The 13,864-nt window shown below is 43.9% G+C and overlaps 1 protein-coding gene across 4 annotated transcripts; it reads right to left on the bottom strand.

Moving 5' to 3' along the window:
• Positions 1-980: 980 nt before the first annotated feature.
• On the bottom strand, positions 981-13,610 carry MUTYH (mutY DNA glycosylase). 4 transcript variants are annotated; one of them, XM_028733666.2, is made up of 17 exons: positions 13,474-13,610; positions 12,709-12,824; positions 11,469-11,590; positions 11,319-11,358; positions 10,792-10,865; positions 10,624-10,665; positions 10,317-10,388; positions 9,347-9,460; positions 8,216-8,313; positions 7,324-7,468; positions 6,617-6,704; positions 5,077-5,271; positions 4,020-4,162; positions 2,826-2,987; positions 2,378-2,425; positions 1,732-1,878; positions 981-1,485 (listed from the first exon to the last, which is right to left on the bottom strand). In XM_028733666.2, exons 2-16 carry the CDS (start codon positions 12,815-12,817, stop codon positions 1,762-1,764), a joined length of 1,569 nt encoding a protein of 522 aa, XP_028589499.2. In that variant the 5' UTR covers positions 12,818-12,824; positions 13,474-13,610; the 3' UTR covers positions 981-1,485; positions 1,732-1,761. The 4 variants fall into 4 exon arrangements, with proteins under 4 accessions (XP_028589499.2, XP_028589498.2, XP_028589502.2 ...); XM_028733665.2 differs by having other exon boundaries at positions 981-1,878; XM_028733669.2 differs by lacking the exon at positions 13,474-13,610 and adding an exon at positions 11,782-11,918 and having other exon boundaries at positions 981-1,878; positions 10,792-10,919.
• Between the last annotated feature and the right edge of the window lie 254 nt (positions 13,611-13,864).

The raw sequence follows: 13,864 nt of genomic DNA, 5'->3' as shown, positions 1-13,864 counted from the left end.
TTTTTATAACTTATTATTTAAATTATAACACTGAAGTATAATGTTCTTTTAAGTGTTGGGTATAATAGCATTTTTTCTGTTTTAGGTCTAGTTGGTAATATGTTTTACTATTTCAATTTGGCCAGCTAGTCAGTTGAAGAACAGCTTATTTCTTTAGTAAACTTGCTTAATTTTTGTTACAATTGTGTTAAGTTTTAAACATCTTTCAATTGCCAGTCTTGTTTGGATATTTATTTGGGCATGTGGAATACTTATAGTAATAAAGATATATGTGCTTAAGTCAGGGTTGATCTTTTTTAAAAATTCTTAATATCAGTTGAGACTATTTTTTGTTATATTCGCATTAAAAACAGAATTGCGTTAACTTTAAATATTTATTTGTAGTTCTGTAATAGAACACATTGTTACATGCTTCTCTGTATTAATTCCCTTCTGAGTTTAGAATATTTAGAATCTGATTCTTATCAACATTATGCAACGAACAAGGTCTTATTTATGTGTTTGTTCACTGTGTGGCTGAGCTTTTATGAACTTGCTGTTTCTTCATCCTGGGGAACAGATACTGCTACTTAGCTGTACTTTACAAAAAGGACATGCCTAATAGCATATTTTCCAAATTGCTTATGGCGGGGTAGTTACCCTTTTGATAAATGTTACCAATGTGCCCCTTTTGGTCGCAGGGGAGCAATGGGGAGATTACAGAGTAGTCATTTATTGTGCTTTTTTCACATGTGAAATGGCAAATACTAGAAATAGTGGGAAAAGAACTGAAAACTCCACAATATTCCACCTTTGTATTAACAGATTTCTGAATGCTTGCTTTTAAAGGGACTTTCTTGGTTCCTTGCCAGTGACATGGCTGTGCAGGTATCAACATGCTAGTACAATATTTTGTGTGTGTGTGTGCCAATTTTCAATGCTACAGTGTGAATAATACAATCAGTTAAGAAGAAGAAAGCATAACTAAATAACCGCCACAGTAAAAATTCATTAAAATTTTATTAGCAAACCTACAATTAAAACAGGACACTGCATGTACTGAAAAACAGTTTCATCTGTGAACTCCAGCAATTGTGGCATCTAGTACAGCAGCAAAACACTTACTTGACTATGGATGTGAGCAAATGGCAATTGCAGTTACTTGTCCTTGAGAATAAACTAGCTCTAAGCAAGCAACATTTAAGAAGGATGCAGAAGAGACATTGAGTCTTTTTGCTTAGCATCCACTGGAGAATAAGTCTTTCAGTCAGCCTGCCTCGTATACTTTTTTAAAAAGTCCATTTTACTGCAGTGTGGCACACCAATAAACTGACCTCCTAGGAACCACTACAGCCACACTTGTTTGAATTGCGCCCGTGTTATGTATTGGGGTGGAGGGGGGCAATGTTAAAGCCACAACATTCCCATGATGCCCTCATTGCAGCCACAGTGTTTCATTCCAGTATGACCACATCCTTGCTGGAGATCAGTCCCTCATCTTCGGAACTATAAGATAAGGCACATCAGTTGAATGGTAATGCAGACGAGACAACTGGACTCATCCCACAGCTCAAACTCTAGTAGGATTATGCAGCTTAGCACTGTTTACAACAAGCAGGCACACCTCACTGCCTGGGTAGTGTCATCCCAGCTGAGAATCTTGAGACCTTTCAGTGATGCTCATTGAGAAGGCACCAATGGGGCTTCCAAGTATTGTACAAGGTTGCTGGGAGTTGAATAAGGTGTACTCACGTGAGGTCAGGCAGAGCACAGAGACTGCCATCAGTCCCCGGGATTTGTTGCAAGAAATGAATCCAGAGAAAGTTGCCTCTTGGAAAAACTACCTTCTTCATGCAGGGTCTGGCTGGTGTGTAGGAAGTCCCGTTTCCTCTTGACAGTCTGTACAGTCACACATGCATATGTATTTGATGGAGAAAGCACTGTGGCCACCTCTAAATCCCATCCTCTTGCTCATAGGCCTAACATTGGTAAGCACTCTAAGGGTGGAGACAAGCCAGCAGGACCCACCCAGTGTGGTTGGAAGGATGTGCAGTTGGCAAGCCTCAAACTCGTGGCTCCCAACATGCAGGACCAGTGATGGAGCTCAGTAGACAGAGGGGCGAGATGCTGTTCCCTGTGGAACGCCCTCCCTTCAGATGTCAAGAAGATAAAGAAGTACAAAACTTTTAGAAGACATCTGAAGGCAGCCCTGTATTGGGAGGTTTCTAACACTTGATGTTTTTATTATGTTTTTAGATACGCTGTAAGCCACCCAGAGTGGCTGGGGAAACCCAGCTAGATGGGCGGGGAATAATAATAATAATACTTCTAGGAACATGATTGGAGCTGCACAGAGAGAGGCAAGAGCTGTTCAGCTCTAGCAAATGGATGTCCTTACCTTGGCAGTACTGATTGTAGGGCTCCACTTTTCATAAGCTTTCAAGACCTGGAAAAGTAGGACACTCCACATAACACATCTAGCACCATAATGAATACATGGTGTTGACTCCATATGAGGGGGCAGGTTGCAGCTGTTTTACGTACAAAGGTGTTTTTAACATATCAGCTGCCCCCTGGAACCACTGATTGCTTGAGCCAGAAACACAGGGACAGTATGAAAGAGGAGACAGAGCACATGTAACAAGAGAAGCAGCTAAAAGTGGGCCAAGTGTATCCCTTGCTAGAAAGCTTTGTTCAGTCATACTTCCAGCTGCAGTTAACATTTGCCTTTCCCCAGAAGCTGGGGCTAAAATTCCATGCTGTTGCGTCACCTGCATCTCTCAGGAGAAACTGACATGTGGGTCTATTGGGAAACTTGAAGCAACCAAGCTCTAGATTCTGAGTACCTTCTTCATGGCTGTGGAGATGGCAGAGTTGTGGAATTCTGTTTCGGTCACCCACCGGGATGCCGGCAGCTCCAGCCCCACATCCCAGTTTCCTTCATCTTTATCCAGATTCAAAGAGTAGATCACATATGTTTGGCGGATGTGGGAGAAGATATGGAGAACCTGGTGAAGGAGGTGAAGATATGTAGATGTGGTTAGGGAAGGTGAGAGATGCCGTTATGTCACAGCATCCCTACCTTTTGGGAAGGAAGAAACCCAGCTGCAGCCTCACAGAGGGAGGCTGGGCTTTGCATGGAGGCCTGGGAGCTTCTCCTTCCCAACCTTCATTGTTTCAGGACAAGGAGCTGTAGGTACATAACCTACTTGTATGTGGGAGTGAAGACAGGGAAGAAAGCAGAGACTGTGCTCTAGGACAGGGGTGCAGGCCTGGAGGCAGGCTGCAGTTCTCCAGGCTTCTCTTCCCAGTCGCTGAGACTCACACTAGGTTGTGCCTCCTTCCCATTCCACACCCCTCCCCAGTCATACTCCTCCAAGTGTTTTTGCCTTGCTGGAATGTGGCCTTGAAGTGCAATAATGCTCCTGGCCTGCCTGGATGAAAGTATGTGTGTGTATGTATATTAAAACCTGACTTTTGTTTGGCTGGAATGTAGCCTGTTGGCATCCATCTGTCTCGGGAGATAATGGAGGAGTGTGCCTTTGGGGGTCAAGTAGTTCACTCCACTTGTCAAGTGATACTCTGAGCTCCAAGCAACCATTGAAGCAGGCGGACAGTGGGGGGCCAGCACTTGGGGCTGCCAAGCTTAAGACGGGCAGCAGCTGACTAGCAAGACATGATGATCTCTCCCACCTATGGCATAATCTGAGTGAAAATCTAAAAATAATCTGAGGGCTGGATGGCTGGAAGTGATATTTAATTCAATCCTGACAAATACTGTTCCAGATATTCATGGGAATAGTAATTTCATTGCCAGGTATTTAACTGCAAAACTTTCCATCTGTCAGTTACGAAATAGAACAAGTGTCTTCCCCATCAAACCAGCTTCATGCATGGCACACATCCTGAAGGTTTTGTTTGGCAGTTAATAGCAAGAGAGATTCTGATGCTAATGCCACCCCAGGTTGTAGGGAGGTACTCACTGGAGAGACACTGTATAAACAATGGACCAATTCTGCAGAGAGGGGGGTCGAATGTACCTCTCCAACATGCTGCAGGCGTCTTGTTGCCACGTTACTACCAACCCAGGCCTGGAGGTGATCTGCCAGCGCTGCTTTCTGCCGCTTCTCCTGCCCTGACTCAAGGAGTAGGCTTGGAAACTCCCAAAGCCCTGCCAACAGACCTGCAAGAAAATGTACCATCACCAGCACAAGCTGATATTGTATCATAGTTAAGAGCCTGAGTTATGAGCTAGAAATCCCTGGTTCAAAAAATCATCTTGGACATAAAATTTGGTACCCTCTGGCAAAGTTACACATTCTCAGCCATATCTAAAAACCTGGAATAATATGTATCTACTTAATAAGGCTGTCGCTGAGATTCCTTGGATAATGTACACAAAACGCCTAGGAAATGCTCTAAATAAATACTGTGTTGTCAATATCATATTTTAAACATAACCACCCTCTATCAGGCACACAAGACATGTATTTAGAAAACACTGCTTCCATAGTAAACGAGCAGTGCTCCTAAGGTACATGCCTACGTCAGGGCTGAGTGCTCTCTCCCTTGACTAGTGCAGGCGAAAGTAATGCCTTAAATAATTCAGCTGGTTTTCTTTACTTCAACTGTGGCATGAATTTTTCAACAGCTGAAAAAATGCTCAATAACAAAGACAGGTCTGGGTGCCCAGGGTATCTATCTATTAAATGTGTATACCACCCTTCATCTGAAAACCACAGGGTGGTTCACAACATAAAAATACAAAATGAGAACACAAGATACATAATAAACAAAAACAAACCAATAACCCTCCCTCCCACAATCACACTTTAAAGACCATAGAACCTTAATCATCCAAAGGCCTGGTTATATTGAAACGTTTTTGCCTGGCACCTAGTATAGCAGCCTGGAATGGACTGGCAGATAAACTTGACCCATCTTGCAGGCATCTGTTTTCTGCAACCACTAGCTCAAAGTCATAAACGTGCCTCAACATAAAATTGGAATGATCACTGACGTGGGTGGGGTGCAGGAGCTGGAGATGTAACAAAAGATTTTCCAGGCATGGTAAGCCTCCCTTTCTCAGACCATTACCTGTGCTAGGTCTCTGCACAATAAGGTACTCTGGTTTCCCATCACTGCACTTTCTCTGTAGCACACATGTGGCTGTGCACTCGATCCTGGGCTGCTTCTTGGCAGTTTTCCTGGGGAAGTTGGTCACACCAAGGCTGGGATCCCATGGCTCTGAAGGAGGCAGGCAGAGGGAGCAGCTCCCTGTAGCGGCAGCGGCTGCAAATCAGAAGAATGAAACAGATGAGATGCCTGGCTCTGAACTGCTGGCAACAGGCAACTGTCTGCAAAGCATCTTTGCGGGAGGTGGCATGTTCTAGGACAGGAAGACCTGGCTTGCTAATGAAGCCAGAGTTAAACCAATGCTGCCCATTCCATGGGGGCAAAGCTGACAAATGTCAATTCACAACCAAACAAGAAACCATTAATCTCACTGGAAAATAAATAAATTCTTCAGTGCAGCCTAAACTGCACACCTAAACTGAATTTGAGCCAGTCTAGTCAATAGCTCTATTGGGAAACCTCCAGTCCTCCAAGTTTCTCTATTGGACCCTCGGAACTCTCCACAGGCCATGCCTCTCATGGCCTCCTCAAGTGTCTCAGCCTGGCAGGAATGTTCCCTGAACTGTGATAATACATTTTGTTTGCCTGACTGAAGGATAGAGACATTTGTGTTACCTGTTACAGAACGTAGCACTTGGGGTGAAAAAATGTTTCCCGCCTCTGATCTATCTATAGACTCTATGCAATCACACGTGTGAAAGAGATCAATGTGTAGCCATTTACTTAAAGTTACCAGACGTCCCCGTTTCCCGGGGACAGTCCCCGGATTTACAAATCAGTCCCCTCACAAAATCTATTTAATAGGAAGTTGAAAAGTGTCCCAGGATTCATTGAAAAAAATCTGGTAACCTTACATTTACTAGCTTCTCAAAGGTAAACCTACACAATTCAAACAATAGATTACCAGAAGCAGAGAGCAACTATGGTACAAAAAAATTACCTGCAGGGGAAATAAGATACTTCAGAGGAAGGATCCAGTGCTCCTCTGCTTCTCTACCAGAGAGCTTTTAGGGACAGACATGTTTAAAAATGAATTTTTGCCAAGCATTTGCCATAAGCCTAAGGCAGCATACAAATATAAGCATAAAATCCATCAGATTGATAATTAGAATGCAATTAACATATTAAGGGTGGGTTTGTTTGTTTGCATTTTAATGATTATTTTTATGGAGACCTCATCAACCATTCATCACAGCAACACTCTCATAAACCATCACAAAAGCCTGCTCAAATAAAAAGGCCATGTTTGCTCCTTAAAAACAGATCTGGATTTAGTATGTTTGGTTTTTTGGTGGGGGGGCGCCTTAATTTGCTGGCTACAGAAGATGGCTATGGTTCTTCCCCCTCCTTCTTGCATCTACTACCCTGATTAAGAAGGGCTGCTGGTGGAATTGGGAAGAGAAGGTAGAGATTTGCTGGAGGTCAAGATCTGAGAGCTTTCCCACCTTGTAAAAACTCCAAACCACCAACCTGGTAATGCCAGGTCTTCTCATGCGCTTACCACATTCTTCTACATCCAGCACCTGGGGGCACTTAGAAGCAGGTTTTCCTAACAGTTTCTTGGCAGAGGCTGCCTGCTCTTTTTCCACCTGCAGGAAAAGGTTCCAACCATCAGTGAACAGAGAGGTGGGGGACTGTGCAAGTACTTGAGGCTTCTTCTAGAACTCCCATGTCCTCAGTCTTAACATCAAGCTATATGCTGACATTAGCCATGATTCCAAAGTTGAGACCAAACCCAAGGACAGAATAGGATGCACATCTGTGTTGTATATGCAACATTTTAAGAAAAGAGATGAAGTGGGCCTGGTTATGTGAAAGGAACTAGGAAGGACCCACAATTTAGAATATGATTAACTGAAGACATTATAACGAAGCATCAATAGGTGGCTTTGTTAGACTGTATTTCTGCTCAGGAGGAAATCCAACCATATGAAATTGAACGAACTCCGAGGGAATTTATGTGCATGGCAGCATTCCTAAACACACTTACTAAGGAGTAAGCACAACTGAACAAAGTACTTCTGAGCAGACATGCAGGTAGACATGCAGAACCCCCATACAATGTCTGTGTGGTATGTGTACAAGGAGTGTTCAGGGAGCTTTGCAGGAAATGGCTCTTCTTTCCCAACAGAAAATAATAATCTGACTCCACAGCAAAACACCAGAGCATGCGGAACAGCAAAGGGTATAGAGGAGGAGCTCCCTTACTTTGTGGCGTGCTCTGCAGTGCTGCTTCACAGGACACTCCATGCACCGTGGGGCCTTGGGAGTGCACACAGTTGCCCCCAATTCCATCATCGCTTGGTTAAAGTCACCGGGATAGGATGGGTCCACCAGAGTGTGTGCTAAAGCCCTAAGAACGACAGCAGCCTACATTAGCAAGCATAACAAATCTTTCTAAAGCAGCAGTCTCAAAAAAACAACTCCTGAGCTTTCTTGACCTACAACCACATTGATGGGAGAGAGCCGAGAGTGAAAAAAAGAGACAGAGAGAGGTGCTAGTTTTGCACAAAAACTTCCCTGGGGCTGCCAGCTGTCGCTCTGTGCTGTAGGGAAGCATTTCTTAGAGAGGTGGCTACCTACTCCCTAATTTTAGAGTGGGCTTTAGAAACCAGCATTCTGTAAAAGCTCAGCAATCAGTAATGGGGAGTTTCCAAAGATGAAGAGCAGCATTTCTAAATTCTCTGCCCTCTGTCACTCTCCACAGTGCCTAGCTCTTCCTCTTGAGCCAACGAACATTTAGTTAGGACTACCATTGATTTGAATGGAATTTTCTTACATGTGAAGGACTGCATTATTCACCCCAACTTCTCTGGGTGTGTGTACAGCTCCTGGTTTGCTGATTGAACTGCTAATTCACTATATTTTTGACCTTAAGAGTTCAAACTTAGCAAGGGGAGACCAACTGCAAGTCCACTATATGCAATTAGGGACTGGCTGTGAACAGTTTAGATTTTGCCAGGATGTGTTGTCTCCAGTTTGGATATCTGATGGGGAAGAAGGAAAAAAATACTTTTATCTTCCAAAAGCTATTGTCCTTTCCTGACTCTCAGGTCCTAAAGCTATGCTTGCACCATCCCAACCCCATTCCTTCCCTTACCAGAGTCTGTCAGCAACAGATGCATTGGCGGGGTCAGCACCAATGGCTCGTGTACGGCACAAGACCCGAATTACGTTCCCATCCACCACACCGGTCACCTGGATGCATTGGACAAAACAGAAACCCAGCCGTTACTGTACTTGTGACAACTTGTGCCCCAGCGTCCATTAAGGGCTGCTGACAGAGCTACTGAAGAGCCCAACTAGGCCACAGAGGGCCTTCTGCCTGCATCAAATTCAATCTGTGAATCCATGGAAAGTTGAGATTACATAGTGGTTAGGATATCAAGTATGGTTCAGGAAGTCTTTGGTTTGAAGCAGAGTGCACAGAGGTAAAAGTCATTGTTTAGTGGCTTAGATAGTAATGTCTAGTGACCATATTAAATTCTGTATTAATATTTGTTTCTCTTGCCAGATACCACCTCTGTTTGGTTTGTGTTCATATTGTACAAAAGGAAGTTACTCTTTAGGACTGATGACCAAGACTAGCCACAATTTAGTCTTTCTTCCAGTCACAGGGTTAGAAAGGTACTGATACTCTTTCATTTCACTTATACAGATTATGAAGTCATGCCATACAGAGCAGAAATCTAAATTACACACCACTTCCTTGGCTGAGATCTTCCTATTTGTTCCTACTTGTTCTAGCGCTAACAGTGAGGGAATTAGTAGCCAATTCACTGTTTTTAGGGGCATCAAGGGAAACACAGGAGTGAACATCAGCTGCAAAGGGAAAGGAGATAAGAAGAAGAAGAAGAAGAGGAGGAGGAGGAGGAGGAGTTTGGATTTGATATCCCACCTTTCACTCCCCTTCAGGAGTCTCAAAGCGGTTAACATTCTCCTTTCCCTTCCTCCCCCACAACAAACACTCTGTGAGGTGAGTGGGGCTGAGAGACTTCAGAGAAGTGTGACTGGCCCAAGGTCACCCAGCAGCTGCATGTGGAGGAGCGGAGACGCGAACCCGGTTCCCCAGATTACGAGACTACCGCTCTTAACCACTACACCACACTGGCTCTCAGTGTCTAGCCCTCTAGATTGACTAAGGACTTAGAATCCCAAAGCCAGGTTGGCTAATATTCCTTTGTGCAGATTCCTAAAGCAAATCTGCCCACTCAGACTGCAACCTCATTACCTGACCAAACGCTATGGATGCAATAGCTCCTGCAGTGTACTTTCCAACTCCCGGCAACTGCTTCTGCAGCTCTTCTGCTGTCCTGGGCATATGTCCTTCCATCTGTGACACCAACTGCAAAATAAACCAGTTGAAGCAACACAGGGACATTGCCACTCAAAAGCACCACCTCTGGTGGTTCTTAGGCACGCTGTTCTTAAGCACACCTTAAAACCTTTAAGGTGTTATGATCCTGGAGTCAGATTCCCCTTCTTCAGGGGATGAGGTTGAGGACTCTGAAGCAGGAGGGGAAAAGGAATGCAGGGCCAGCCCTGGAAGTACTTCTATCTGATGAGCCTGTGAGGGCAGTGCTCCTCCAGGCCAAAGGATGTGGCACTGCTGTCCTTGGAAGAAGCTATTGCAGAACCTTCCTAGCCCTCTGCTCTACTGCAATAGAAGTAGGTTGGCTTTCACTGAAGAAGGACTTGCCACTGCAGATGGGGCTAACAATTGGGATGCCCTTGCTGCCACTATATAGGGTTCAGTGACTGAAGCAGTATCAGAGCTTTGTGTTTCTATAGCACAACCTGAGCAGCACATTAAGAAGAAGGTGGGCTTTCTGGTGATAAGATATCATGAGACTAAAATACTGCCCATTGCCTCTTGGAGGAAGGGTGGGATACAAACATTAGGGGATTTGGGATATACATTTTCTACAAACTATACCCTCAGATTTAGGAAGCTACTCATCTTAGGACCTCAAAAGTAAACTATTTGGGGTTCCCACCTTGCCATCTAATAACACTTTGCTATTCCTACCTGAACTCCCAATTAGACTAGTTAGTACAATAGCTACAGTAGCTAGTTATTTTGCACCTGGTTCTTTCCTAAGTGGCTATTAGAAAATCTTTCTTTCTGTAAGCACAATACATAAAGGAAACTATCTTCTTGCAAAAATGCCTTGTATCTTGACCCACTGCCTATAGAGTACCTTATGTGCACCTTCCTGGAGTCGCTTCCCTCGGGAATAGTAGCCAAGCCCTGCCCATAGCTCATTCACCTCCTATTTCCAAATAGAAAGTTAGAAAAAAAATATTAGACCAGACCAATAATGAATGCTTTTGCTTAGTTTATTAATTTTTTGCTATTTCAGTTTTGTGGATTTTTTTGGGTATTTCAGTATTTTTTTAAAAAATGTATTTAAATCCTTTTTTTAAAGGGGGGGGGGAGCAAAGCTGCATGTTCCATTCAAATATTCATGCATGAACACACACAAAATATTGCATTCTCATTCTTACCTCTAGTGAAGCCTGAGCCAGGTCCTGCAAGGTTGGCCATTTCTGTATCAAAAAGGAAAACAGGGACGTGTTTACAAGGTCTCCAAAGCACAATGGATACAAGGTCCAGAATTCAGGAGCTAATGCACAACAGAGCATGCCACAGAGAGAAAAGGATCTCAGCATCACCTGCATCCAGCGATTGTAGTAGTTGATCACTGAAGCCACCTGGGTCTGCTGGAGCATTATCTCTGATACCCACACTGCAGGCACAAAGAGAAAGCAGGTGCATCAGGGATTCGGATACCTTCCTTGCTCTGCATGGCAAATGGGATGGGATGTGTTGCTCAATATACTTTAAAGGCAATTGTAAGAAGTTAAGCAACCTTTTCGTATCCCAGGGGGAATGTTTAGCTAGAGATAACGAGTTCTGCATGCAGTTCTATTTTGCCCCTTAAATATTACCCTGCTGCCAAAAGTCAAGTGCCATGATCTGACTAGGGGCTCTCTAGCAACGCAGAACACCAATGTCCATAATTGGACTAAGGAGCCACAATTCAAAGTATTTTTCTCAGCAGTAAAACTGATACCACCACATTACAGCTACCACTAGGACAGTGTTGTGTGCAGCCTGTGGCATTTATCTCTAGAGCACCCCTGAATGCAGATAGATGGCAGGAATCCCCAGCAGAATTCCTGCGGGTTCTTGCTCTCACCAGCATATGCTCGTCTGTCAGCATCATCTTCACTTGCAGCCTGTAGAAGAGTGAACAGGGGACTTTAGGGAACAGGACACAGCAAAGCAATTGTCTCTCTCTTCTGAGATATTTCTGTGCATCCTAGAAGCCCAGCACAATATGCCATACCAATTTCCTCCAAGGAAGATCTCGTTTGCATTTGTTGTACCAGGTGAGCAGCCTCTTCCGAAACTCTTTGATTTCAGCTGCATTGCTGAAGGTGTGGAATGAAGACTGTTGGCTGGGCACTCCTGCAACAAAGAGAGGCCAGTTACAATTTTTGCAGTGGCAATTTCCATCGGGTTGTACAAATATACACGGCAGTGGATAAACCTGTGCTGGGCCAGAGGGGAATACGTATTTGATAGACAGCTGAAGAACAGCAGTCCTACTGGCATACCCCTCTACAAATATTTCCCAAAGATCTGCTCTTTCTGTTAACCTCAGAAACAGAAGTCCTCAGCAGATATCTCCTTTGTCCATGTCATTCTTCCAGGGCTGGGGAAACCTTTTTCAGCCCAAGGGCCACATTCCCTTCTGAGTGACCTTCTTGGGGCCACATGCCAATGGTGGGCAGGGCTGGAGACAAATGTGGGTGGAGAGCAATGAATGTGGATTTTTACTTTTGTATAGTGGGCTACTTTTTTTACACACTCACACATTATTCTCTATGTTCCATCTAACTCAAGCAAGAAGCATTTTCAGAGTTCATGGACACATTCTATCCAGCAAAAACACTTAAGGAGGATGCAAAGCAGGGCTATGAGCAGCGGGGCTCAGGAGGTTGTGTGGCCTGGGGAGGGTCCTATGGGCTTGACAGAGATTCTTGGAGGATCATATTGGACCCCAGCCTGGAAGTTCCACATCCCTGTATCATACAAATTCAAAGCAGGAAGATGAGCCCCTATGATGGCAAACTAGACAACAAGCACCGTGTCTGCTTATGTCACACTATCCTAAAACAGAATACTTTTCTGACTCTACAAGTTTCAACTAAGTTTCTTTTTTTAAAAAAAAAGGTCACCAAATAAATTTGGTTCAAAGAATGCTACAAGAACGGAGGCAAGGAAGGTACAACTTTTCAGGTTTTGTGTTGTTGGCCAAGCAACGCTAAACATTTTCTAATTCCTTCATAAGGAAAACTCCATCTATCCCAAAGCCAGTTTGTGGAATCAGTGATGCATTAAATCTGAGATATTTGTAACTTCAGCTTCTGATTCAGCCTTTGAATGCATAGCCAGCTAAAAAGTTGAGGAGAGTTCAATAGCTGTTACCACAAAATAACTGATCCTGAAAACAGGTTCAAACAATTCCTTTCAATTTTCTTTCATCCTATGCTGACGAAAAAATCTTTTTGTAACCCAAGCACCTTTGTATAGTGTGGTATTTCCTTCACATTTCTTCAGCGATTTCTGTTGTTTCCCAGTGTTCCTTTGTATTCCTAGCTTGCTGCGTGTTGTAAACTGGAGTTTGCTCATTGCCAGCCTAGAAAAAAAAAGTACCACTGTCAAATTATATTTCTCTTCACCATCTCCAGATCCAAAATTAGCAAAACGTGCAACACTCTATACAGTACCCTGTATTCCACCAAGGTGGCAAGATGTGAATAAGAACTATGAATATAAATGCTGACGATATGGATATACAGAACTATAGGGCAACTGAAGAGTGATATAAGAGGCCTGCCTTTATTACTCCTTAATAGATGTATTCTACATATACAAGAATAGACAGATAATGAATCCTGAGTTCCTGTAATAGATTGCATCACTTTAGATATATCTATCTATCTATCTCCTATGCAAAACTCTTTGAAAGTACAAAATTTAACACATCAAAGAGGAAAGTTCTACACGGGTCACTCCCTTGTTGTGCTAGTTTTCTATCTGCAGGAAGCTCCCAGCTCCCCAATAGGAGAGCATTGCGGGGTCCTTCATCCGTAGCCTGAACTGGTATGGTCCATTCTACCACCTCAATTTTCTGTAACCTCATCCGCGGCGTGTGTAGTACTGTAAAACCAAAGGGCTCGGCTCCTCATATCACATGCACGAAGGAATATGCACACTAGGGAGTGTTCTATGCACATTCACACTCAGAACGGTGTTATTAGAGAGGCCACGAGTAACATCCCTACCTTCGTCTCTTTGTTGATTTCTTTCCGCGCGTCCAACTCAGAACCTCCTTTCGACTAGCGTGGAGCCAATCAAACCGAAGCACAACTTCAGCCCGGCAAGCGGAAGGCTCGCAAGGAAAGGGGCTGACAGCATCAAGTCAATCGGCGTCAAAGGCGGAACAAAAACTGAGTCACAACGACCAACTTCCTGGTTTCTTTTGGCGCCATTTTCGTCCAGAGTTGAAATGAAATGTATCCATAGGGGCAATGCAAAAAAGCTAGGATTTTAGCGTTAACTGCGATTGGGCAGTAAAAACCCGTCCGTGCTGTTCCTAACATTTCGTGTAGAGAATGCGCAGTTTCAACATCCATTCACAACATCCCTGCAGTGTAGCGCACCGCGGATGTTGCA

This window comes from Podarcis muralis, chromosome 5, assembly GCF_964188315.1.
Source record: "Podarcis muralis chromosome 5, rPodMur119.hap1.1, whole genome shotgun sequence".
Lineage (NCBI taxonomy): Eukaryota > Metazoa > Chordata > Lepidosauria > Squamata > Lacertidae > Podarcis > Podarcis muralis.
This window is presented reverse-complemented; position numbering and strand designations above follow the sequence as displayed.